Source organism: Pan troglodytes, chromosome 19 (assembly GCF_028858775.2).
Source record: "Pan troglodytes isolate AG18354 chromosome 19, NHGRI_mPanTro3-v2.0_pri, whole genome shotgun sequence".
Lineage (NCBI taxonomy): Eukaryota > Metazoa > Chordata > Mammalia > Primates > Hominidae > Pan > Pan troglodytes.
Genome location: NC_072417.2, coordinates 11,428,867 through 11,452,198, shown reverse-complemented (window position 1 = coordinate 11,452,198; position 23,332 = coordinate 11,428,867). Strand labels below are relative to the sequence as shown.

Below are 23,332 nucleotides of genomic sequence, written 5' to 3'. Positions count from 1 at the left end.
TCCCGGAGCGGCCTGAGGGTCAGGCTTCGTGCAGGGAGAGGAGGGAAAGGCCGGGGAGGAGGAACAGGAAGAGGGTGAAGAGCTCCGCGGGGAGGGGGCGGGATCCCTGGAGGTCTGGAGGGAATTTAGAACTGAGGAGGAGAGAAAATGCGGGCCGGGCTGCAGCCCGGGAAAGCGCCGGCTCAGCGGGCCCTTCTCCTTTCTTCACTTCGGCCGCGGGCTTTCCAGGGAGAGTGCGGCGTTTCGGGTCCGGCTTCTCGCCCAAGCAGTCACCCCGCGCACCGCGACCGGCAGCTGCGGACCCCGCCTGGGCGGAGAGCTCTGGCCATGGCCGGCCGCAAACGGGGCGTGGCGAGGGCGGGCGGAGGGGCGTGGCGCGGACCGCGGAGGGGGCGTGGCGCGGGCAGGCGGAGGGGGCGTGGCGTGGGCGGCCTTACTGGGCCGGGCTCCGCTCTCCTCAGCGCCTGCCGCCGCCGCCGCCGCCTCCTCCCGCCGCGCGGACCGTGGAGCGGGGTCGCAGCCGCCTGCCCGCCGTGCGGTGGGCCAGGATGTCGGGCTTCCTGGAGGAGCTGCTCGGCGAGAAGCTGGTGACGGGCGGCGGCGAGGAGGTGGACGTGCACTCGCTGGGCGCCCGCGGCATCTCGCTGCTGGGTCTCTACTTCGGCTGCAGCCTCAGCGCCCCCTGCGCGCAGCTCAGCGCCAGCCTGGCCGCCTTCTACGGGCGCCTGCGGGGGGACGCGGCGGCCGGGCCGGGGCCGGGAGCGGGGGCCGGGGCGGCGGCGGAGCCCGAGCCGCGGCGGCGCCTGGAGATCGTCTTCGTGTCCTCGGACCAGGACCAGCGGCAGTGGCAGGACTTCGTGCGGGACATGCCGTGGCTGGCGCTGCCCTACAAGGAGAAGCACAGGAAGGTGAGCGGCGCGGGCCTCGCCGGCCCCTGCCCGCCCCCCACCCCCGTTACCCCTGCCCGTCCCCCACCCCCGTTACCCCTGCCCTCCGCCAACCCCGTTGTCCCCCTGCCCGCCCCCCACCCCCTGACCCCAGCCCCCAGTCCCCCGCCCCCCGACCCACTGTCCTCTCCCCGCCCCCCACCCCGCCGTCCCCGCCTCTGCCCCCCCTCCCCTCCCTCTCCGCGCTGTGCCCGCACCCTCATCCCAGGACCCCTCTTTGGTTCGAGTGCTGCGCTGCGCCCGCCCTGGAAAGTTGGACCCCCCTCGGCCCCCGGGACCCCGGCTGGAGCCCCTCCGTCCGCACACGCTGGGAGCCTCGGGTGGGGGCGGCTGCGCTCGGGGATCCCGGTTCCGCGACCCCTTCACCCGCGAGCAGAGGCGCCAGGCCCTTCCTGCCTCCGCCGCCGACCCCCGCGGATTCCCACAGTGGGGAGGGGAGGGGAGGGGAGGGTGCGCGCCCCCCGCCCGTGGTGCCCAAACCAGCGCGTTTCCTTTCTTTCCGGGAGAAACCTGCCTTCCCGGAGCCCCTTCCCCGGGGACCGGGGACCTGGGGGCCGAGGCCGAGGTCAGGAGAGGCGGCCGGTGACCGTGGCCGTGGCTGTGGCCGAGAAGGGCGCTCACGGCTCCGTCTCCCGCCCCCGCCTCCCCCGCCCCCCCCGCCCCAGGCTGAGTTCGCGGCCACCGGGGAGCTTTGCATTGTCTGGCCGTCCAGTCTCCTCCCCAGACGCCTCCCGGGCGCGGGAACAGCCCGGGCTGTGCAGAGCTCAGCTGCGTGGTGGCCCCTGTGGTCCCGGGGTCTTCGAGTTAAGGGCTGAGTTGACCCCATCGATGCACATTGACTGGAAGAAGGAGGATTTGGGGAAATGGATACTTTGCTGTCAACTTCTCGTGTCTCCCAGTTTGCTGCCGAGTTGAGTTTGGGTTTCTGAGTGTGTCCCTTGGGTGAGGATGTCTGTCTCTGTGATAATAAAGCACATCCAGGACATTTTGTAATGAATGGAGTCAGAAAAAGTTTTGGAGCGCTGTTGCTTCGTGAGTGTCTATGATGCAACGTGTGAATCCAGCCCCCTTCCCTTTTTGAGGAAAGCCTGTTTCTGGAGTGGACAGAAGGGCTATTCTGGGGGCGTTTAGTTTCCTCTGGGGAGCATGGCGAGGCGTGCCACGTGTTCCTTTTATATGTGCAGAATCTTGTTGAGAAGCATGATTTAGATTTACTGGGAGCAAAAGGCTTATACTGTGACCCCAAATGTCTTGAGTAAATCATCCATCCCGAAGCAGTGTGAGGTAGAGATTTGAGATTTAAAGTATGAAATACAGTTGATCCGATGCAGTTTGTAAATTTCACATTGGGAAACCATAGGTTCACTAACCACTCAGAGGCAAGAGTTGGCATTTTTACTGCTTTTTAGGTTATTTTGCCCATTTTGATTGACATGCTTGATGTAGTATGAATATGCATGGCCAGTACTTTTTGATTCAAAATACGAGAATCCTTTGTTTTCCTTGGTGGTGGTTTTTGTGGTACGTTCGTGGAGAAATAATGTTCAGAAAGTGATTTGCCAAAAAAGATTTTCATTGTTACGGCAAGTTTCTGTTGTAGACCAAAGTCTACTTAAAATAATGTCCTTATCCGGCAATACAAATGATTTCTAGCTTTTGAAAACATAGAATTATGGTAAAATGTTACAGGCTTAACAGCCTATTGTTGTGTTTTTTACTGAAGAGGAAATACATTTTTTGGATAGTAAAAATATGGAGCAAACAGATGTTTTGCAAATGCTTAGAGCTTTTTCCGAAAAAGGAGAATATTTGATAGGACATGGGCCATGGCTGGCTCTCTATTACCCTGGACAGGCTCTTTGCATGACAAAAAGTATTCTGCGGCCCTAGCCTGGACCTGCTGATTCCTCCATGATGAGAACCTGGATGACACAGGGCAGACGCTCATTTGAAAATACCGTTGAGAGTGCTGGACGTGCCCAAACCCTGGTGCCTTAGCATCTTAAACATTTTATTTTTTGGCCCAGAGTTTTTCTGACTCACATCCTATAATTTATTCTCTAAAACCAGTCCAGTTTTCAAGGAGATAGTTTCTTTCCTTGGTCGTGAACAAACCACTCAAGATCTTTCTCGGGGATATATAGCAGGTAAAAAGACTCCAGCTGTCCTTCTTATGGAACACATACTCTTGGAAATTACAAAAGCTATGTGCTGATTTTAAAAGGAATTATTGCCGGGCGCGGTGGCTCATGCCTGTTATCCCAGCACTTTGGAAGGCTGAGGTGGGCGGATCACCTGAGGTCGGGAGTTCCAGACCAGCCTGACCAACATGGAGAAACCCTGTCTCTACTAAAAATACAAAATTAGCCAGACCTGGTGGCGCATGCCTGTAGTCCCAGCTACTAGGGAGGCTGAGGCAGGAGAATCGCTTGAACCTGGGAGGCGGAGGTTGCGGTGAGCCGAGATCGCACCATTGCACCCCAGTCTGGGCAACAAGAGCGAAACTCTGTCTCAAAAAAAAAAAAAAAAAAAAAAGGAATTATTTTCCCCCTTGAAACCAAAGAGATGTGGAACAAGTGCCTTTTCTGTAACTGAGTTTTTGTCTCGTTTGAAGTTAGGGTGCTTAGAAGCCCGTGAGCTAATGATGCTAATTTCCCCATCAGAACAAGTGAAGAGCCGGAGTTCTCCCAGCTGAGAGCACTGGATGGGTGAACACGTCTTGTCTGGACTCTGTCCGTGTCGTTTCACCAACGATTAAAATAACTCTAGAGAAGGGAATTTTGTTTTACACTGAAGGGAAACCAGAGTTCCAGATTGCTAATTTTTTTTTTAAGTTCTCATTAACATTTGTTCTTTAAGCCCACGCGTATACTTCTTCCCGTTGGGATAACAAAGGGTGTGGTTCTAATTAGCTATTGGCTGGCATTTCTCTAAAGAAAATTGAAAAATTATGGTGGGGAAAGAAAATGCTGTGTGGTATTTCTTTTTTTCTTTTATTAATTTCTCCTTTATATAGTTAAAAAAAAACCTGGGGATGACCATATATGTTAAGCCTGCATTTTGCCTGGTTCCTCTCACCTTGACAGGAACTGTGAGAAAACACCAAAAAAAAAAAAAAAAAAGGACAAAAATGTAAAAAAAATTCTTTATACAAAATTGTCCTGTTTCTGCCTGTTGTCATGGTAGGTACAAAAGTAATTGAAGCTTAATTTTTTTGGCTTCCAAAACACATATTATTTCAGCTTCCAAAACACACATTATGATATAGCTGTGCATAAATTGTAATTAGATGGTAATAGAACTTTGAGAGCATTTATAACAATTTCATCAGCAAATCTATAATCCTGAAGTTAAGGCAGTTAGACTTGTTTTAATAAGTAGGTTGGTAGATGATTTTCAGATTTCTAGAGAGAAGGAATGTGATCGATAGTCAGGAGGTGGTGAAATTGGGACTTTGGGGATTTGGGCTTCCCTTTGGATGAGTATGTTACTCACTCGTCAAGACTGGAGAGGTCCGTCTCCGGGATCCACTTCAGCCTCACAGAAGTGAGCACTCTTTTGGTGTTAAAGTCGCAGAGCTCAACTTTGTCTGGGCTGGATGCCTGATCAAAAACATACGGTCAGTGTGGGTGCACTGACATCCAAGGGTGCAGACCACTGGCTTCCTCTGGACAGTTTTGTGAGGCTCTGGTGTGGCCCCAGGACTTCCTGGCATGACAAAGGGGAAGAGAAAGTCTGCAGAGTCAGGGGACCCTGGTCCGGTATCCCTGGTCAGCCTGCTCCAGCCAGGGGAAGTGGAGTCTCACTCTGGCTGCTTTGGGTGATTCTTTCAGTTCAGACTCAATGAGAAGCTTGGCTGAGAATTTACCTGAATCCCTTTGGCCCTATGGGTGGGACAGGATTTGGTAGCAACCTCAACAGTCTTACAACTCCAGCTCTGCCACTCTTCCTTGAATCCAAACACTGCAGCCAGGAAGAGAACAGTTGCTGTGACACCACTGTATCTTTTCTTTGCATTCACTTTCAAGGTGGGACAAGATGGCAAAAAGGTGCCGTTTTGAAAATGAGGATTTTCTGCCTTCTTCATAAGAAGCCCGGACCAGCCAGGACAGGCTCCCACTGGTGACTGTGTTTCTAGGACTTGGGCCAATCTTTTAGTAATAAAGGACAACAGTCCAGTTAGGAGCAGGCCGGGTGTGATGGCTCACACCTGTAATTCAGCACTTTGGGAGGCCAAGGTGGGGGGATCACTTGAGCCTAGGAGTTTGAGACCAGCCTGGGCAACATGGTGAAGCATTGTCTTTGCAAAAAATAACAATTAGCTGGTCACAGTGGTGGGTACCTGTGGTCCCAGCTACTCGGGAGGGTGAGGCAGGAGGATTGCTTAAACCCAGGAGGTGGAGGCTGCAGTGAGCCATGTTTGTGTCACTACACTCCAGCCAGGACAACACAGCAAGACCCTGTATTAAATAAATAAATAAATAAATAAAAATAAAGTAATAAGAGCAATGTTCCTTGAGAGGCTTTTTCTTGTTCCATCATTTGTAATATATTTTTTAATCTCTTTGTTTTTTCTCTGCATAATAAGGCAGTCTAATACATGGCTAAAAATATAGATTCTTTTGTCCTTCTGCTTGAGTTCACGCCCCCGCTCTGCCGTTTATTAGCTGTGTGTCCTCGTGCAAGGCGCTGTACATCTCTGTACCACACGTTCCTTTTCCATTTGTGATAACAGCACCTGCCTTGTTGTGTAAAGGCTACGTGCGATAATACACACATGCCTGGCATATGGTGAGTGCTCAATAAATGCTATTATTGTGTTTAGATAAATGATCATTAAGTTTAGTCATTTCATAGCTTGAGCCTTGGGAATCTATCACATTACTGAACTGTAAAACGGTTATGAGGCATATCTATATATCTCTATATATATATCTATATACTTTTTTGAGATGGAGTCTCGCTGTGTCACCCATGCTGGAGTGCAGTGGTGCGATCTTGGCTCACTGCAAGCTCCGCCTCCCGGGTTCACGCCATGCTCCTGCCTCAGCCTCCTGAGTAGCTGGGACTACAGGCGCCCACCACCACGCCTGGCTAATTTTTTTTTTGTATTTTTAGTAGAGACGGGGTTTCACTGTGTTAGCCAGGATGGTCTCGATCTCCCGACCTCGTGATCCGCCCAGCTCAGCCTCCGAAAGTGCTGGGATTACAGGCATGAGCCACCGCGCCCGGCATGAGGTATATTTTTAAACTTTTCAAACCAATGACTTTTACAAGCATACAAGGGGATTTGATGAAGGTGTCAAAAAAATTGCCCTACAATGGCCGGGCACTGTGGCTCACGCCTGTCATCCCAGCACTTTGGGAGGCCGAGGTGGGTGGGTCACTTGAGGTCAGGAGTTCAAGACCAGCCTGGCCAACATGGTGAAACCCCATCTCTACTAAAAATACAAAATTAACCAGGTGTGGTGGTACACACCTGTACTCCCAGCTACTCGGGAGGCTGAGGCAGGAGAATCGCTTGAACCCGAGAGGTGGAGTTGGCAGTGAGCTGAGATCGGGCCACGGCACTCCAGCCTGGGTGACACAGCAAGACTCCGTCTTGGGAAAAAAAAATTAAATAAAAAAAATTGCCCCATAAGAGATTATCACTGCGAAGAAAGACCTAGAAGAATGAAACAACAAATACAGTGCCTTAAAGTCCCGGGATATTACTGATACTTACTGAGCTCTGTATTTCTATCTGCCAATGACGCTCCAGACTGCTGCTGACCAACGAAGCCTGGGAAAGATTTAAGTTACTATTAAGTTACCCTTTAAGTCACCCTTGTAACTTAAAGATGATCAGGCACTCTTCTTGAGAGAAATTATGCACAAAGCAATCATTTTGTGGTTTCCCAAAGCTATTAGGTGTGTCTTCCGCTGACCCTGTTTGCTTAACTCTGGGCGGTGTAGAGGTTGAAAGACTGCTGTTTCGCGTGGGAAATGGAGGGTGCCCATCTCTGGAGCTGTAGAAACGCCACCTCTAGCGTGGGCCTGCCTCCCGTCCCAGCTCCGGAATGCTGTGGGATAGGTTTGCTCAGACATGTAGGCATTGCTGGCTTGGTACTCATCTCCCAGTTAGCAGCTCAGGCCTGCCTCTGAGTAGCCGTCCACAGCTCTTGCTGATTGATTTGTCTTCTGACACGGGTTGGAATGTGAGCTAGAGCACAGAGGCAAGCCCTGGAAGTTAGGGTCACTGATTTGATTCTACTTTTTTTTTTTTTTGAGACGCAGTCTCGCTCTGTCGCCCAGGCTGGAGTGCAGTGGAGCGATCTGGGCTCACCGCAATCTCTGCCTCCCGGGTTCACGCCATTCTCCTGCCTCAGCCTCCCGAGTAGCTGGGACTACAGGCGTCCGCCAGCACGCCCGGCTAATTTTTTGTGTTATTAGTAGAGACGGGATTTCATCGTGTTAGCCATGATGGTCTCGATCTCCTGACCTTGTGATCCACCCACCTCAGCCTCCCAAAGTGCTGGGATTACAGGCGTGAGCCACCGCACCCGGCCCTGATTCTACGTTTTAAAATATTCCTACCTTTTGTTGGGAAGGTGTTGTAATGTGTGCACACATTTGAGAAAACAGGTTTTGTGCACAGCTGGGGTCGGGGGTGAACAAGCCCCTTGGGGATCTTCCTTTTTCCTGACAGTGATCAGGGTTCCAGGGCTCCAGCTCGTCCCATTGTGAACTAGGTGGGATCCTTCCTGCATGATTTCATTTTGGCCAGGAGAGCACAGGCTTGGCATAGGATGTGTTTTCTTTCCTTTTTTTCTTTTTCTTTTTTTTTTTTTCAGATGGAGTCTCGCTCTGCCAGGCTGGAGAGCAGTGGCGTGATCTCGGCTCACTGCAACCTCCGCCTCCCGGGTTCAAGCGATTCTCCTGCCTCAGCCTCCCGAGTAGCTGGGATTACAGGTGCCAGCCACCACGCCTGGCTAAGTTTTGTATTTTTAAAATTTTTTTTGAGATGGAGTTTTGTTCTTGTTGCCCAGGCTGGAGTGCAATGACACCATCTCAGCTTACCGTGACCTCTGCCTTCTGGGTTCAAGCAATTCTTCTGCTTCAGCCTCCCGAGTAGCTGGGATTACAGGCGCATGCGCCACCACGCCTGGCTGATTTTTGTATTTTTAGTAGAGATGGGGTTTCACCATGTTGGTCAGGTTGGTCTCCAACTCCCGACCTTAGGTGATCCGCCTGCCTTGGCCTCCCAAAGTGCTGGGCTTATGGGTGTGAGCCACCGTGACTGGCCAATTTTTATATTTTTAATAGAGACAGGGTTTCACCATGTTGGCCAGGCTGGTCTTGAACTCCTGACCTCAGGTGATCCACCCGCCTCGGCTTCCAAAGTGCTGGGATCACAGCGTGAGCTGCGGCGCCCGGCCAGGGTGTGTTTTCTTTTTTCATGATCTGAATTCCCAGTGGTCCATGGTGTGAACCACCAAGGTGCTTAGTTTTCTGTGTTGCGTTGAATTTACCGTTTATGCGTATTCCAAGACACTCAAGGAAAATCGCTATGAATTTGGAATCTTTGTGAATCCTGACTTTCTTTTTTTTTTTTTGAGACGGAGTCTCGCTCTGTCACCCAGGCTGGAGTGCAGTGGCGTGATCTCGGCTGACTGCCAGCTCCGCCTCCCCGGTTCACGCCATTCTCCTGCCGCAGCCTCCCGAGGAGCTGGGACCACAGGTGCCCGCCCTCACGCCCGGCTAATTTTTTGTGTTTTTAGTAGAGACGGGGTTTTACCGTGTTGGCCAGGATGGTCTTGAACTCCTGACCTCATGATCCACCTGCCTCGGCCTCCCAAAGTGCTGGGATGACAGGCGTGAGCCACCGCGCTCGGTCTGTTTTTGTTTCTCAATGAGTGTTTTAAAGAGGACTAAATGAGCAAATGGATGTCACAGCTGGGTGAGTCCTGGCAGCTTCTTGTGCAACTGGATTGCCGTGTGATTCTGTGCTCAAAAATAGGAAAAAGCTTGACTCTCCATTTTTGAAATGTCAAATATCTGAGTCTATTAAAAGAGACTCGGCCAGGCGCGGTGGCTCACGCCTGTAATCCCAGCACTGTGGGAAGCCGAGGTGGGCGGATCACCTGAGGTTGGGAGTTCGAGACCAGCCTGATCAATGTGGAGAAACCCTATCTCTACTTAAAATACAAAATTAGCCGGGTGTGGTGGTGCACGCCTGTAATCCGAGCTACTAAGGAGGCTGAGGCAGGAGAATCACTTGAACCCTGGAGGTGGAGGTTGCATTGAGCCGAGATCACACCACTGTACTCCAGCCTGGGGAATAAGAGTGAAACTCCGTGTCAAAAAAAAAAAAAAAAAAGTCTCATATCTGCAGACCTGTCATGCCATGCTTTAATATTTCATTGTTTGCATTTCTCTAGCATCTTTCTTCCAAAGAACTCAAAATGCGTGCATATTACGTCTTCCAGCAACTAGTAATCAGTAGATATTCACCGTTTTAACTTTTCCAAGTATGTCAGAGCTGGAGAATTGAAGGAAAGAACACCGATTATTAGATCAGGGTCACAGTGTTGGATGAAAGAGCTTGGCTGAACTCCCTTAAATTCAACTTGGTCCTTTCTGTTCACGGAATTGTACCTTAAAAAATACTCACATCAAACGTTCCGCATGGAGGAGGAGGAGCAGCAAGCCCTCTTCAGGTGGCTTTCTTCCTCTAGATGTGCAGGGACCGCTCTGAGATAAGATAGAGGTAGTTGAACGGCTTGAAACATTCGCTGGTTGCTTGGAAGGCAGGACAGCGAGAACCTCTTCTCTCTTGCTGCCTTTTTCCATGGTGGTGTTTTTTTTTCTAAGGGCCTTTTTAATGATTTGGCTTTTTTTTAGTTCCTCCAGTGAAGGGCCCCCCAACTCCCCCTTCATCCTACGGAAAGCCTGCAGGCTGCTGTAGTGCTTTTTGTTCAGAGACAAAATTGAACTTCAGGTGTCCTGCCGAGATCCTAGGACTAAATCAGTCCTCCCTTTTATGAGGTTTGCAGAAACTGCCGTTCCAACTTCCAGTGAAATCTCAAACCTGTGCTTTCTGCTCCACGACGAGGCAGAAGCCCAGTGCCGTTACTCGGGAGTGAGACCCGTCATGGAAAGTTTTGTTCTGTGGCCTCTGTGATTAAAAGCACACGTAAATTTTCTGCGGCTTGCCGGTCATAACTCTTGGACCAGATACACAGTGTATTTTTGTATGAACTACATCAGAAAATCCTTTTAAAAAAACAACGTAAGCTTCACTCCGTCCGTCGCTTCCTTCTGTCCAATCCGTCAGCCTCTCCCCCTGCTCCCCAGGGTGTCTCAGTACAGGCACCAATTACAGGTAAATTCAAGTGCTGTTTCTACAGTGAATGACGGTTTTATCTCATATCGTTGTCGAATAGTCACCAAACAGGGTGTGGTGAGTTCTGCTGTCATAGGGATAGGGCTTTCTCTTTGTTTTCCTGGGAGAATTTCATCCAGATGCATCAGTTCCACAGTTTTTTTAATTTGTCTTTTTTTGGTCAATATCCCTGGGATAAAAATCTGGATGGATTTAATCTGTTTAAAATCAGAAGGCGCTGCTTTTCCTCCCGTTAAACGTGATCAGGTCAAGACAGTTTTCTTTTGATCGTGGTGGCTCACAGCACAGCTGCCTCATCTGTTACTCATTTTTCAGGTTTTGATGTGAAATCTGAAGATTGGGCGGGACCACGTGCAATAGGGAAAAATCGCAGTGTGACCGCCGGAGCCCCGAATAGGCGTGGATGTAGCCTGTGAGTGCAGCGTTTTCCAGCTCTGGGCATGTTCTTGACTGCAATTGTAAAAATTGTTTTTACCCACGATCCTTCAAAAATACTCCATTATGATATGTGAATATTTAAAGTGTGTTCCATAGTAGATGAAGAATATAGACTGGAAATCCAGATCCAGGTTTCCCGGGTTGGAAACTTGGCTGTTTCCCGGGAGTGTGACTTTGGGGCCAGTTCTGGAATTTCTGTGTCTCTAGTTTCCTGGTGAGTAAAATGGAGATAATGGTACCAGCCTCTTAGGGTGGTTGTTAAGGACTGAATGACATAATATTTGACAAGTACTTAGGATGGTGCCTGGTGCATAGCACGTGCCGTTTAAATGTTTACCAGGCGCTTTGGTATTCATTCCACATTTTATGGTTATTTGGATTATAAGAGAGAGGAATTCAGCCTTTTTACCTCTTTGTACCCCTCCCCATTCCAAAGCACCTAGTTATTTATTTGTATCTAGAGACTATCACAGAACCTGGTTTCTCTTCATTTTTTTTGTTTCTTTTCTTTCTTTTCTTTTCTTTTTCTTTCTTTCTTTTTTTTTTTTGAGACTGTGTCTCCCTCTGTTGCCCAGGCTGCAGTGCAGTGGTACGATCTCAGCTCACTGTGACCTCTGCCTCTTAGGTTCAAGCGATACTCCTGTCTCAGCCTCCTGAGTAGCTGGGATTACAGGTGCCCGCCACCACGCCTGGCTCATTTTGTATTTTTAATAAAGACAGGGTTTCACTATCTTGACGAGGCTGGTCTTGAACTCCTGACCTCAAGTGATCCGCCTGCCTCAGCCTCTCAGAGTGCTGGGATTACAGGCGTGAGCCACCATGCCTGGCCTCTCTTCATTTTCCTTCTAGGACAATAATTGTCTGTCAGTTGTTGATTTGATGACATCTGTGTCTTTGATTGTTTGCTTGTTTGTGTGAGAGAGCTCTTGCTGTGTTGCCCAGGCTAAAGTGCAGTGGCACAGTCAGGGCTCACTGCAGCTTTGACCTGGGCCCAGGCAGTCCTCCCACCTCAGCCTCCCGAGTAGCTGGGAATGCAGGTGTGCACCACCACGCCCGGCTGCATCTGCATATCTTTGCATATGGGTGTAATTCTAGATCATCTCTTTGACTAATCAGGTGCTTGGTTTTACTGAATGGATCCCGCACCCTCTTTTGAGCTGGGAGAGGCCAGGGGGAGATATGGTCTGTGCATATGTCTCTTAATATTATTTATTTTGGGAAACTTTAAATATCATGCAGGTAGAGAAAGCAGTTCAGTGAATCCCCACATATCCACCCACATTCAACAGTCATCAACTCAAGGACACCTACTGCCCCCCCCATCCCCTCAATGATTTTGAAGATAGTCCCAGCCGTCATGTCATTTCCTTCATAAGCATTTCACTAAGTAACCCTTAAAAAACATAACCACAATATCACACCTAAGAAATCCATCAGTTCTTTAGTTTCAGCAAATATCCAGTTAGTATTCACATTTTCCTGATTGTCTCCTAATTTTTTTTGTTTTTGAGACGGAGTCTCGCTCTGTCGCCTGGGCTAGAGTATAGTGGCGCGATCTCAGCTTGCTGCAAGCTCCGCCTCCTGGGTTCACACCATTCTCCTGCCTCAGCCTCCCAAGTAGCTGGGACTACAGGTGCCCGCCACCATGCCCGGCTAATTTTTTGTATTTTTAGTAGAGATGGGGTTTCACCATATTAGCCAGGATGGTCTTGATCTCCTGACCTCGTGATCCGCCTGCCTTGGCCTCCCAAAGTGCTGGGATGACAGTTGGTTTGTTTGAATCCAAATAAAATTTGCCCATTACATTTGGTAGCTGTATCCCTTAAGCCTCTTTTAGCCTATAGTTTCCCTTCCCTGCTTTTCCTTGCAATTTATTTGTTGTTCTTATCCATTTAACTTGGTTCTGTCCCTGGGTCTGCCTCCTTGCCACATTCCTGAACTTTTCTGAGCCCTGTTTTCTGCCTTATCTAGGTGTGTAGAATATCACCTCCTGGGTTCAGAAGGGTCTGAGTTTCCTGTGGGTGAGAGGTCCAGATATAGGTCAGCTTTAGGCCCGGGTGGCACAGATGCCGTCCTGGGGCAGGTCCTTGCCCATCTCCCCGCCCCGCCTGTCTCTGCGCCCTGGCCTCTGGCAGGCTGTTCCTCATCTCCTAGTGGCCTGAGGACCATCGGCAGTTCTGAGCCTGCTTCCTGTCCTCCCAGACTCCCAGCAGCAGGAGTCCGGCATGGTCGCCCTTGATCCCATAACTGGTCACTGTGGCCAGGATGTGTAAATACCAAAGGGCCAAGCCTGAGTTGTGTCCACACCTGTGTAGCCGGAGGCTGGGGTCCCAAGCCAGGTGGACTGAGCCTCAGGTCCGGGGGCTGTGGGGGGCTTGTCAGGAAAAATCAGGGTATATTACTGAGGGAATGTGGCCCCTACGGTCACCCTCTCTGTGTGGGGTGTTTCCAGTGACCCCAACACACCATCTCCTGAGGAAGTCCATTCTGACCTCAGCCGTCCTCTCCCAGGGGACTGCTGGGCCGTGAAGAATTGCAGGCAACTCTTCTCTCTCCCCAGGGAGTCCCCTGGTCCTTGGAGCATTTCTCCTGTGACGTGGGTTCACCTTTCCCCCGCACCCAGGCCATTCAGATCCAAGCACCCTCCAAGTTTGTCTGCCCCACCCCCCCAACAGTCGTCCCCCCACCTGCATGCAGACTCCAGTGTGGTCTGTCCAGGCACAGAGGGCAGCCGGCTGCCCCACCTCCTTTGTTGCCCAATCTTTTGGCCTCCCTAGGCCACGTTGGAAGTAGAAGAATTGTCTTGGGCCACACATAAAATATGCGAACACCGGCCGGGCGTGGTGGCTCACGCCTGTATTCCCAGCACTTTGGGAGGCTGAAATGGACGGATCCCCTGAGGTCAGGAGTTCGAGACCAGCCTGACCAACGTGGAGAAACCCCGTCTCTACTAAAAATACAAAATTAGCCGGGCGTGGTGGCGCATGCCTGTATTCCCAGCACTTTGGGAGGCTGAAATGGACGGATCCCCTGAGGTCAGGAGTTCGAGACCAGCCTGACCAACGTGGAGAAACCCCGTCTCTACTAAAAATACAAAATTAGCCGGGCGTGGTGGCGCATGCCTGCAATCCCAACTACTCGGGAGGCTGAGGCAGGAGAATCATTTGAACCCTGGAAGCGGAGGTTGCAGTGAGTCAAATTCGTGCCATTGCACTCCGGCCTGGGTAACAAGAGCGAAACTCCATCTCAAAAGAAAAAAAAAAATGCTAACAACACTAGTGATAGCTGATGAGCTAAAAAAAGCAGATAGCAAAAAAATCTCATAATGTTTTAAGAAAGTTTACAAATTTGTGTTGGGCCCCATTCAAAGCTGTCCTGGGCCACATGTGTCCACGTGCTGTGGGTTGGACAAGCTTGTTGTAGATGTTATGTAGACTTCTGTTACCATGTCGCGAGATCTCATTGCATTCACTTTTCTTTTTTTTTTTTTTTTGAGACAGAATTTTGCTCCTGTTGCCCAAGCTGGAGTGCAGTGGTGCAATCTCAGCTCACTGCAACCTCTGCCTCCCAGGTTCAAGTGATTCTCTTGCCTCAGCCTCTCGAGTAGCTGGGACTACAGGTGCCTGCCACCACACCCAGCTAATTGTTTGTATTTTTAGTAGAGACAGGGTTTCACCATGTTGGTCAGGCTAGTCTCGAACTCCTGACTTCATGTTTTCCCCACCTCGGCCTCCCAAAGTGCTGGGATTATAGGTGTGAGTCACCGTGCCCTGTCTGTCGAAGTCACACCATTCTCCTGCCTCAGCCTCCCGAGTAGCTGGGACTACAGGCTGATGTGATCACCTACAGTAATCAAAGCCCCTTCTTAGCTCTGTGTTATGTGGTCCCTGCTAGACCGTTGTTTATACAAGCAGTTGATAAAAATGTTGATTAGCCTGAGTCTGGGGATAGAGTCGGGGAGTATGCCTCTAGACACCTTCTCCAGGCTAGGAGGAGTCTGTTAGTCAGTTGCTCAGCCGTCTTCAAATCCAGCCGATCCCAAACTTGCCCTAATTGGATTATGATTCAGCCCACACTCCTCAGTGTGATCAGCATGTTTATTGTAGGAGGCCCTCACAGACAGCTCGCTATCACTTAGATAGTTCCTATTGATAGTTTTCAAGGAAAGATAGTCTGAAATGACGTGTGTTTGGTGAATGCATGCTTGCTTCTAACAGATCCCTTCTTTTCCTAAGTGTGTGTGATAACTAAAGTAAGCCGGAAGGTCTGTTGAAGGGTTGATGTCGAGTCCAGCTCTCTGCCGTCTGGAGAATCTCCCACTTTTGTCTTTTTGAAAATCGAGACTCCCTCCGTCGGTAGGTTGCTGGTCATGAAATCACGGACGACGGTTAAGTGAGCTTAAGGCCCACGTTCTCCCTCTTGGATGTAATCTGAGAACTGCTCTATCTGCTGGGCATGTGTAGAGTGTGGGTACAATTGTTTCCTGCAGAGGACCCTGTGGGAATAGCTGGCTGGATACGCCCAATAGTCAGTGTGCGGTTGAGAGTCCCCCATTTGTCCAGAAGGCGCAGAGCTTGTACTTCCTGAGGGCCATGTGGTAATCCTGACTGCCCTGCCCTCTCCCCAACACCCCTCTTCCCCCCTCCTCTCATTAGGGCATTAATGGAGCCTGAGGGAGTCTTTTTCTTAATACCATTCTCTCCGTCACACACAGGATGCGAAGCCCGCTGGCTAATTAAGTGTGGCATTTTGTTTCAAAATTATCCATAGACAGTCACTAGCTGCAAAGCAGCCCACTGTCCTTGTGCTGATAGATGTTTTTCTTAATATTTTAGGGTGACTCAGTCCATTTATTTCACGAATTTTACCTTACTTTGAAATAGATGTGTTTTCTTACACAAGTGTCTTTGGCCACCTAAAGTTACACACAAATCTGTTATATACATTGCGTTTTGGCACCTAAGGATTCTGACATTTCAGATGTAGGCGTGAGGGTGAATTGGAAGTAAATGCCTTCAAACATTTTCCTGAGGGGAAATCAGTTTCCTAAATTTGCAGAAAGTCCCGGCTTCAACCCTTGGATGCGTTGCTTTAAGCTTTTTACAAATGTTCTTAAGAATAAAATGCTACTTAATACCACGTGAACGTATTCTCTTTCATTTGGATTTGCGGAAAGTATTAATTTGCAGAGACTGGGGTGGAACACTCTAGTTCTGAAGCGCTTTTTGAAGCCCTTCTTTCCTGTGAAGAAATTAGTGACATTTTTTCTGAGATCCTCTGGATCTGTTCTGCCCCTGAGCCAACAGTTCAGGCAAATAGAGATCCTTACAACAAAACACGGTATGTGTTCATGAGGAGACAGGGATTTATCTGTCTCTGTACATACAGCACAAATTATGGCTTTCCTGCTGACTGTTTACATTAGAAAGCCATTTATATTCCTCTGCTCAGCATGGCTTCATACGCCATGTTTCTCTGTGTTCACTGTTTTCCATCTGCAAGAGAGAGCCAGCATTTTTTGTTTTTGTTTTTGAGACGGAGTCTGGCTCTGTCGCCCAGGCTGGAGTGCAGTGGTGCGATCTCGGCTCACTGCAAGCTCCACCTCCTGGGTTCATGCCATTCTCCTGCCTCAGCCTCCCGAGTAGCTGGGACTACAGGCGCCCGCCACCGCACCCGGCTAATTTTTTGTATTTTTAGTAGAGACGGGGTTTCACCGTGTTAGCCAGGATGGTCTCGATCACCTGACCTCGTGATCCGCCTGCCTCGGCCTCCCAAAGTGCTGGGATTACAGGCGTGAGCCACCGCGCCCAGCCCAGCATTTTGTTTATTAACTGTAACAGTAATCCTCTTTCCAAAGATAACATCACTGTTAGTAGTGTCTGGTATGTTTTTCCAGAAAAAGAATAGGCATATACTGCATATGAAAATACATATGCTTAAATGGTTTTTTGCGCAAATCAATTTAGCATTGTTTTAAAAAATTTTTCCTTTTTGTCCTTTTTTCCCTGAGACAGAGTCTTGTTCTGTCACCCAGGGTGGAGTGCAGTGGTGCGATCTTGGCTCACTGCAACCTCCGCCTCCTGGGTTCAAGCGATCCTCCCACCTCAGCCCCCTGAGTAGTGGGAACTGCAGGTGTGTCCCACCACACCGGACTGATGTTTTTATTTTTTGTAGAGGAGGGTTTCACTATTTTGCCCAAGCTGGTCTCGAACTCCTGGCCTCAAGCGATCCACCTGCCTCGGCCTCCCAATGTGCTGGGATTACATATGTGAGCCACTGCGCCTAGCCCGGATATAGCATTTTAAATTAACTGTTATTTTCTGGAAGGGCAGTATGTTAAAAAAAAAAATTCAAATGAAATGAAAGGTGTGTGTGTGTGTGTGTGTGTGTGTGTGTGTGTGTGTGTCCCAGTACCTATACCTTTTTTTTTTTTTTTAAATCAAGCCTTTTAAATGGGTCTTGCTTATATCCTCGGCTAACCTGACAGGTGCTGCTTTTTCGGTCTCAAGTGGGTAGAGGCTAAAAGTGTCAGTGTGTGCCTGTCTGATAACCTTGTATGATTTCTGCCTCGATCATGCACCCAACACAGTTAGAGACAAGGAACAGAATCCCTCAAACCACTGCTCTCCTTAGATGGGAAATGTCTCAGGCTGATGTGCTCCCTGCGTACAACAGGCGAAAGGAGGCCTTTGAAAGCCGCTTCCCCGTCCTTAGAGAGGGGCCCCTCTAGGACTGATGGAAAGCAGTGAGCAGACGGTGTCTGTGAAACTCCCACCGCTGGGCTCTGCCGTTTGGATAAGCTGAGAGGCTCGTTCTCTGAGGCCGTCAGTCTCCGCTTCCAAGCGCATTCAGATGTATATGGGGACAAAAGCCTTCTCCGTGCCGGGCGCTTGTATTATGCTGTGGCTTTTGTGGGGGACTAGTATTAGGCAACTTGTATTTAATATAGATTTTTTTACTTACTGAAGGGTGCTGTATTTTTAAAAACCCACCTCACCTTAAATCCAAAGTTATGAAATAGATAAATTCAGGGACAATTCACATTTTTAAAATCTAATATTTATTTATTTATTTTGAGATGGGGTTATGAGACTGGCTAATTTTTGTATTTTTGGTAGAGACGGGGTTTTACCGTGTTGTCCAGGCTGGTCTCGAACTCCTGGACTCAAGTGATCCACCTGCTTCCGCCTCCCAAAGTCTTGGGATTACAGGCGTGAGTCACCGTGCCCGGCTGGGAATACTCTTTTTATCCCAGAAGGACCTTCGCTTTGTTAGGCAATACGCCTAGTTGTTTCAGATTGTGAGCTCCTAAGAGGCGTTCAACCTGTGATTGCCTCTGCTTAGGAAAATTCACCTGCATTGTCTCAGGAATGTATCTATTGCTTTGAGAAAAGTGTACAAATATGATGTCAAAAGTCTTCTCACCTAATATTACACACAACTCTCCCCCGTTTTCCTGAATGTTTCTGCTTTTCTTCTTTTTTTTGAGACAGAATCTCACTTTGTTGCCCAGGCTGGAGTGCAGTGGCGCGATCTCGGCTCACTGCAAGCTCCACCTCCCGGGTTCAAGTGATTCTCCTGCCTCAGCCTCCTGAGTAGCTGGGATTACAGGCACGCGCCACCACGCCTGGCTAATTTTTGTGTTTTTGGTAGAAACGAGGTTTCACCATGTTGGTCAGGAAGGTCTTGAACTCCTGACCTCAGGTGATCCGCCCGCCTCCACCTCGCAAAGTGTTAGGATTACAGGTGTGAGCCACTGCACCCAGCTAATGTTCCTTATTTTCTTCTTTATGAGGCCACTGAGAAAATTTATAATTCATTTGGTTGCAGGTTCATGTAAGCAAGTTGCTTAAGAAAAGTCAAAGGGTTGCTATGGGAATGTTAATTAAATAAATAGATAGTAGAAATGATGAAAGGTAAACTTTTCAAAGATTCAGTGAGCCCTAAGGGAGGACTTGACTTAAGAAGACAAGGGGAATTAATGTCAGTTTAGAAGTGAGAATATGATCTGAATTAGTCATAAATGCAGATGAAATGTACATCCTGTAGGTTAGGACAAAACTGTTCAGATGCTTACCTCATTTTACCTTGCCCTCCTGAAGAGATTCCTTACAGCTGTATATCCTAGTGAGACCCTGGAAATCCTCTGAATGTTAACAATCATGGAAGGGTTAAGTAAATTACAATACTTGCTGTCTTGTTGAACAGCTATTTCTTTTTCTTTTTTTTTTCTTCTTGAGACTGAGTTTTTTTAAAAGATGGAGTCTCGCTCTGTCTCCCAGGCTGGAGTGCAGTGGTGCAATCTCGGCTGACCGCAACCTCTGCCCCACGGGTTCAAGCGATTCTCCTGCCTCAGTGTCCCGAGTAGCTGTGATTACAGGCACCTGCCACCATGCCCAGCTAATTTTGTATTTTCAGTAGAGACAGGGTTTCATTGTGTTGGCCCGGCTGGTCTGGAACTCCTGACCTCAAGTAATCCACCCCCCTCAGCCTCCCAAAATGCTGGGATTACAGGCATGAGCCACCGCACCCAGCCCTGTTTTTTTTTTTTTTTTTTTTATACAGAGTCTCGCTCTTGTTCCCCAGGCTGGAGTGCGGTGGTGCAATCTAAGATCACTGCAACCTTCGCCTCCCGGGTTTAAATGATTCTCCTGCCTCAGCTTCTGGAGTAGCTGGGATCACAGGCGCCTGCCACCACACCCAACTAATTTTTATATTTTAGTAGAAAGGGTTTCACCATGTTGGCCAGGCTGGTCTTGAACTCCTGACCTCAAGTAATCTGCCCGCCTCAGCCTCCAAAAGTGCTGGGATTACAGGTGTGAGCCACTGCGCCTGGCCTATTTCACCTTTTTTTTTTTTTTCTCACTTCTGAAGTCCTTTATTGGGCCGGTGAGGCTGGGAGCTTCCCTGGGAGTGGGGTCCCAGTCTGGAGTCCTCAGGCCGGTGGCGCCCTGCCCGTTCTCCCGCTCTGGCCGGGGCAGGCAGCCTCTGCGCGACTCCACGTACTCCCAGCCCTCCTTGGAGTGTCGCGGGCCTGGGAGGGGCCTACAGAGCTGTGATGATACCTGCATTCCAGGAGTCATGGAGGGGAAAGGAAGGCTTTGGAGGGGCTGGGAGCTGGGGTATCTGCAGGCCTGTCTGCTGACACACGTACTGGCTGAACTGGTACGTGGGGGGGAACCACCTCTCCAGCCTTCCGTAGGGGCGCTCGGCTCTTGTTGCTGGGCCCTCCTGGCCATACATCAGGTCGACGCGCCTCCAGCCACACCGCCCGTGATGAGGAACCTCATCAGTGACCACACCGCGGCCACCATGGTCCCTCAGCTCCGCGCGCATCCACATGATTCTTTCTTGCAAGATGAAAGAACTCGTATCGTGTGTGTGTGTGTATGTGTGTGTATGTGTGTGTGTGTATGTGTGTGTATGTGTGTGTATGTGTGTGTGTGTATGTGTGTATGTGTGTGTGTGTATGTGTATGTCTGTGTGTGTGTGTGTGTGTTTCTTTTTTAAAGACAGGGTCTCAGGCTGTCACCCAGGCTGGAGCACAGTAGTGTGATCATGACTCACTGCAGCCTTGACCTCCTGGGCTCAAGCGATCCTCCCACCTCAGCCCCCTGAGAAGCTGAGACTACAGGAGCTCACCACCTCCCCAGCTAATTTTTATTTTATTTTATTTTATTTTATTTTTTTGAGGGAGTCTCGCTCTGTCGCCTGTGCTGGAGTTCAGTGGCACGATCTCGGCTCACTGCAACCTCCGCCTCGGTGATTCTGCCACCTCAGCCTCCTGAGTAGCTGGGATTCCAGGCGCACGCCACCACGCCTGGCTAATTTTTGTATTTTTAGTAGAGATGGGGTTTCACCTTGTTGGCCAGGCTGGTCTCGAACTCCTGACCTCGTGATCCACCCGCTTCGGCCTCCCAAAGTGCTGGGATGATAGGAGTGAGCTAATTTTTAAGATTAATTTTTGTAGAGATGGAGTCCTGCTATGTTGCCCGGGCTGGTTTCGAACGCCTGGCCTCAAGCGATCCTCCTGTTTCAGCCTCCCCAGGCACTGGGATGACAGGTGCGAGCCACTGCGCCCTGCTGCTTCCAGTTTTTGAAGGCTTTGCTTTAGTGTAGGGTTAGCCCCAGTCAGCACGTTAGCATTTTTGGAAGACGAGTAACCTTGCTCACCGTCGTGTCTTGTTGGGCAGAGGCACCGGGGAAGGGACAAGCTGGCAGCCACCTCCTGCAAGAAAAGCCTTCTGGAAAGAACGTACAAGTGACCTTTTCAAACGAGGGGGAGGGTAGTCCAGTGGATTAAGACAGAGAGATATTCCAGATATAAATAACCGTGTGGGAAGGAAGGGGAAAGTTGAGACGGAGAGGGTTCATTTGATCCTGCCGAGGCGCCTAAGTATAGGATGGAGTGAGAGGATGCATGTTTGGAACCTGATGAGTGATGGGGGCTGCCCGTGCTCCGTGGAAACATTTTCACGTTCTGTGAGGAAAACAGAGGTTCCCTTGGCAGAACCCCAGGAACATGCATTCTGGGCGATGCTGACGTGGAGGTGTGATTTCTGTGTGAAGACTGAGAAGCTGACTGCGGGGGTCTGTTTGCAAGGTGAGAGCTGCCTCTCTCGGGTCTGGGCTTGGACTGAGAAAGAGAGTCTGGGTTCCAGACATGCCACGGGACAGGAAACAGGTGCTTTTTGTACCAAGGAGGTTTGACCTCCTTGACGGGATAGGAGACAGGTGCTTTTGACCAAGGAGGCCACACTCAAACCAAAGAACCGTCTGCTGGGCTGGGTTGCAGAAATGCTTTTTTTTTTTTTTTTTGAGATGGAGTCTTGCTCTGTCGCCCAGGCTGGAGTGCAATGGCTTGATCTTGGCTCACAGCAACCTACACCTCCCGTGTTCAAGCAATTCTCCTGCCTCAGCCTCCCGAGTAGCTGGGACTACAGGCGTGCACCACCACGCTCAGGTAATTTTTGTATTTTTAGTAGAGACGGTGTTTCGCCATCTTGGCCAGGCTGGTCTTGAACTCCTGACCTCATGATCCACCCGCTTTGGCCTCCCAAAGTGCTGGGATGGCCGAAGTGAGCCCCTGCGCCCGGCCCAGAAATGCATTTTCTATCAGCTTCCTTAGAGTGCAGAGAAGATCCCGGGGGGTTCCTGGCTTCTGTGTGTTAAGTAGAGGAAAGGAAATGCCTCTAGGTGTTTTCCACACGGCGTAGTGTTGGGGGAGGGGGGTGGTGACAGGGATGAGGATGCTCTCAAGCCAGATGTTTTCATCGTATGTGCTCATATTACACAAATCACCTTTGCACGTTCGTTGTCTTGTCTCAGCTCCGCCAGGCCCCTGCCAGTCACATGTTTTCTGAGCATCTCACTGGCCTCAGGCAGTGTCAGGATGCAGAGAAATAAATGACTCAGTCCCAGCTTTCAAAGGCGTTTATAATTAAGCTGGGGAGATAAGGCATGAAATATATATACCTATAAATTTAGAGTTTTTTCTGGGTGATGACCATGGTATTGGTTCTAAAAGGGCTGGAGTTGCCTGCAGGAGCTCTGAGAACGGAGGGGCCAGCCTCTCTCCTGGATGACCTGGTTCTGATCCATCTTTCCCGCTCTCCAGCTTTGAGATCTTGGGCAAGTTACTTTAACCCCACTTCCTCATCTGTAAAGTGGGAACGATAGCAGTGTCCACCTTGTCAGGTTGCAGTGGAGGTTTAAGACGATGACTGATATAAAAAGCTCTTGGCCAGGCGCGGTGGCTCACGCCTGTAATCCCAGCACTTTGGGAGGCCGAGGTGGACGGATCACCTGAGGTCTGGAGATCGAGACCATCCTGGCCAACACGGTGAAACCCCATTGCTACTAAAAATACAAAAAATTAGCCGGACGTGGTGGCGGGCGCCTGTAGTCCCAGCTACTTGGGAGGCTGAGGCAGGAGAATGGCATGAACCTGGGAGGTGGAGGTTGCAGTGAGCTGAGGTTGCGCCGTTGCACTCCAGCCTGGGCGACAAGAGAGAATCTCTGCCTCAAAATAAATAAATAAAAATAAAAAGCCCTGAACATAGTGCTGGGCACAGAGGAAAAGGCCAGAAGACGGTGACCACTGTTTTGTTCCACGAGACCCGATGGTTTCCTGAGGGCACAGAAACTGTCTTTCCTCCTTGTGTCCTTCTTACTTCACATGTTCGACATCTCTTATTCGTAAATACTTGGCACCGTGTTTATTGAAAGAAAGAATGAATGGTTTGGATGGAGAGTTGAAGGCTTGGCGGGATTCCAGTGGGAAGAGGTTTGGAATTCCAAGCAGAAAGGTGAGTCTCAGTGTTTATTGGTGCTGTCATCATAATTAAATGCCCTTATTTCAAAATACTGAGCAATGCGGTCACTGAATGATACCCTGGAAAGGACGGGGGGATTATGTGGCCACAGTCTTCTTTGACAGGCAGGGAAACTGAGGCCCAGGGAGGAGGCGGTCAGATGGCAGACCAGCCTCCAGATTCTCAGCCTCTGTATGGCTGGGCCAGTCATATTTCTCTCTCTCTCTTTTTTTTTTTTTTTGAGATGG

The 23,332-nt window shown here is 49.8% G+C and overlaps 1 protein-coding gene across 1 annotated transcript in view; it reads left to right on the top strand.

The window, feature by feature from the left end:
* The first annotated feature begins 441 nt into the window (after positions 1-441).
* The window catches only part of NXN (nucleoredoxin), a 180,423-nt gene continuing 157,532 nt past the window's right edge, over positions 442-23,332 (top strand). The window contains exon 1 of the mRNA XM_016931115.4: positions 442-908. Coding sequence (XP_016786604.1) covers positions 549-908 — 360 coding nt within the window. The 5' untranslated portion in view covers positions 442-548. The remainder of the gene's footprint in view (positions 909-23,332) is intronic.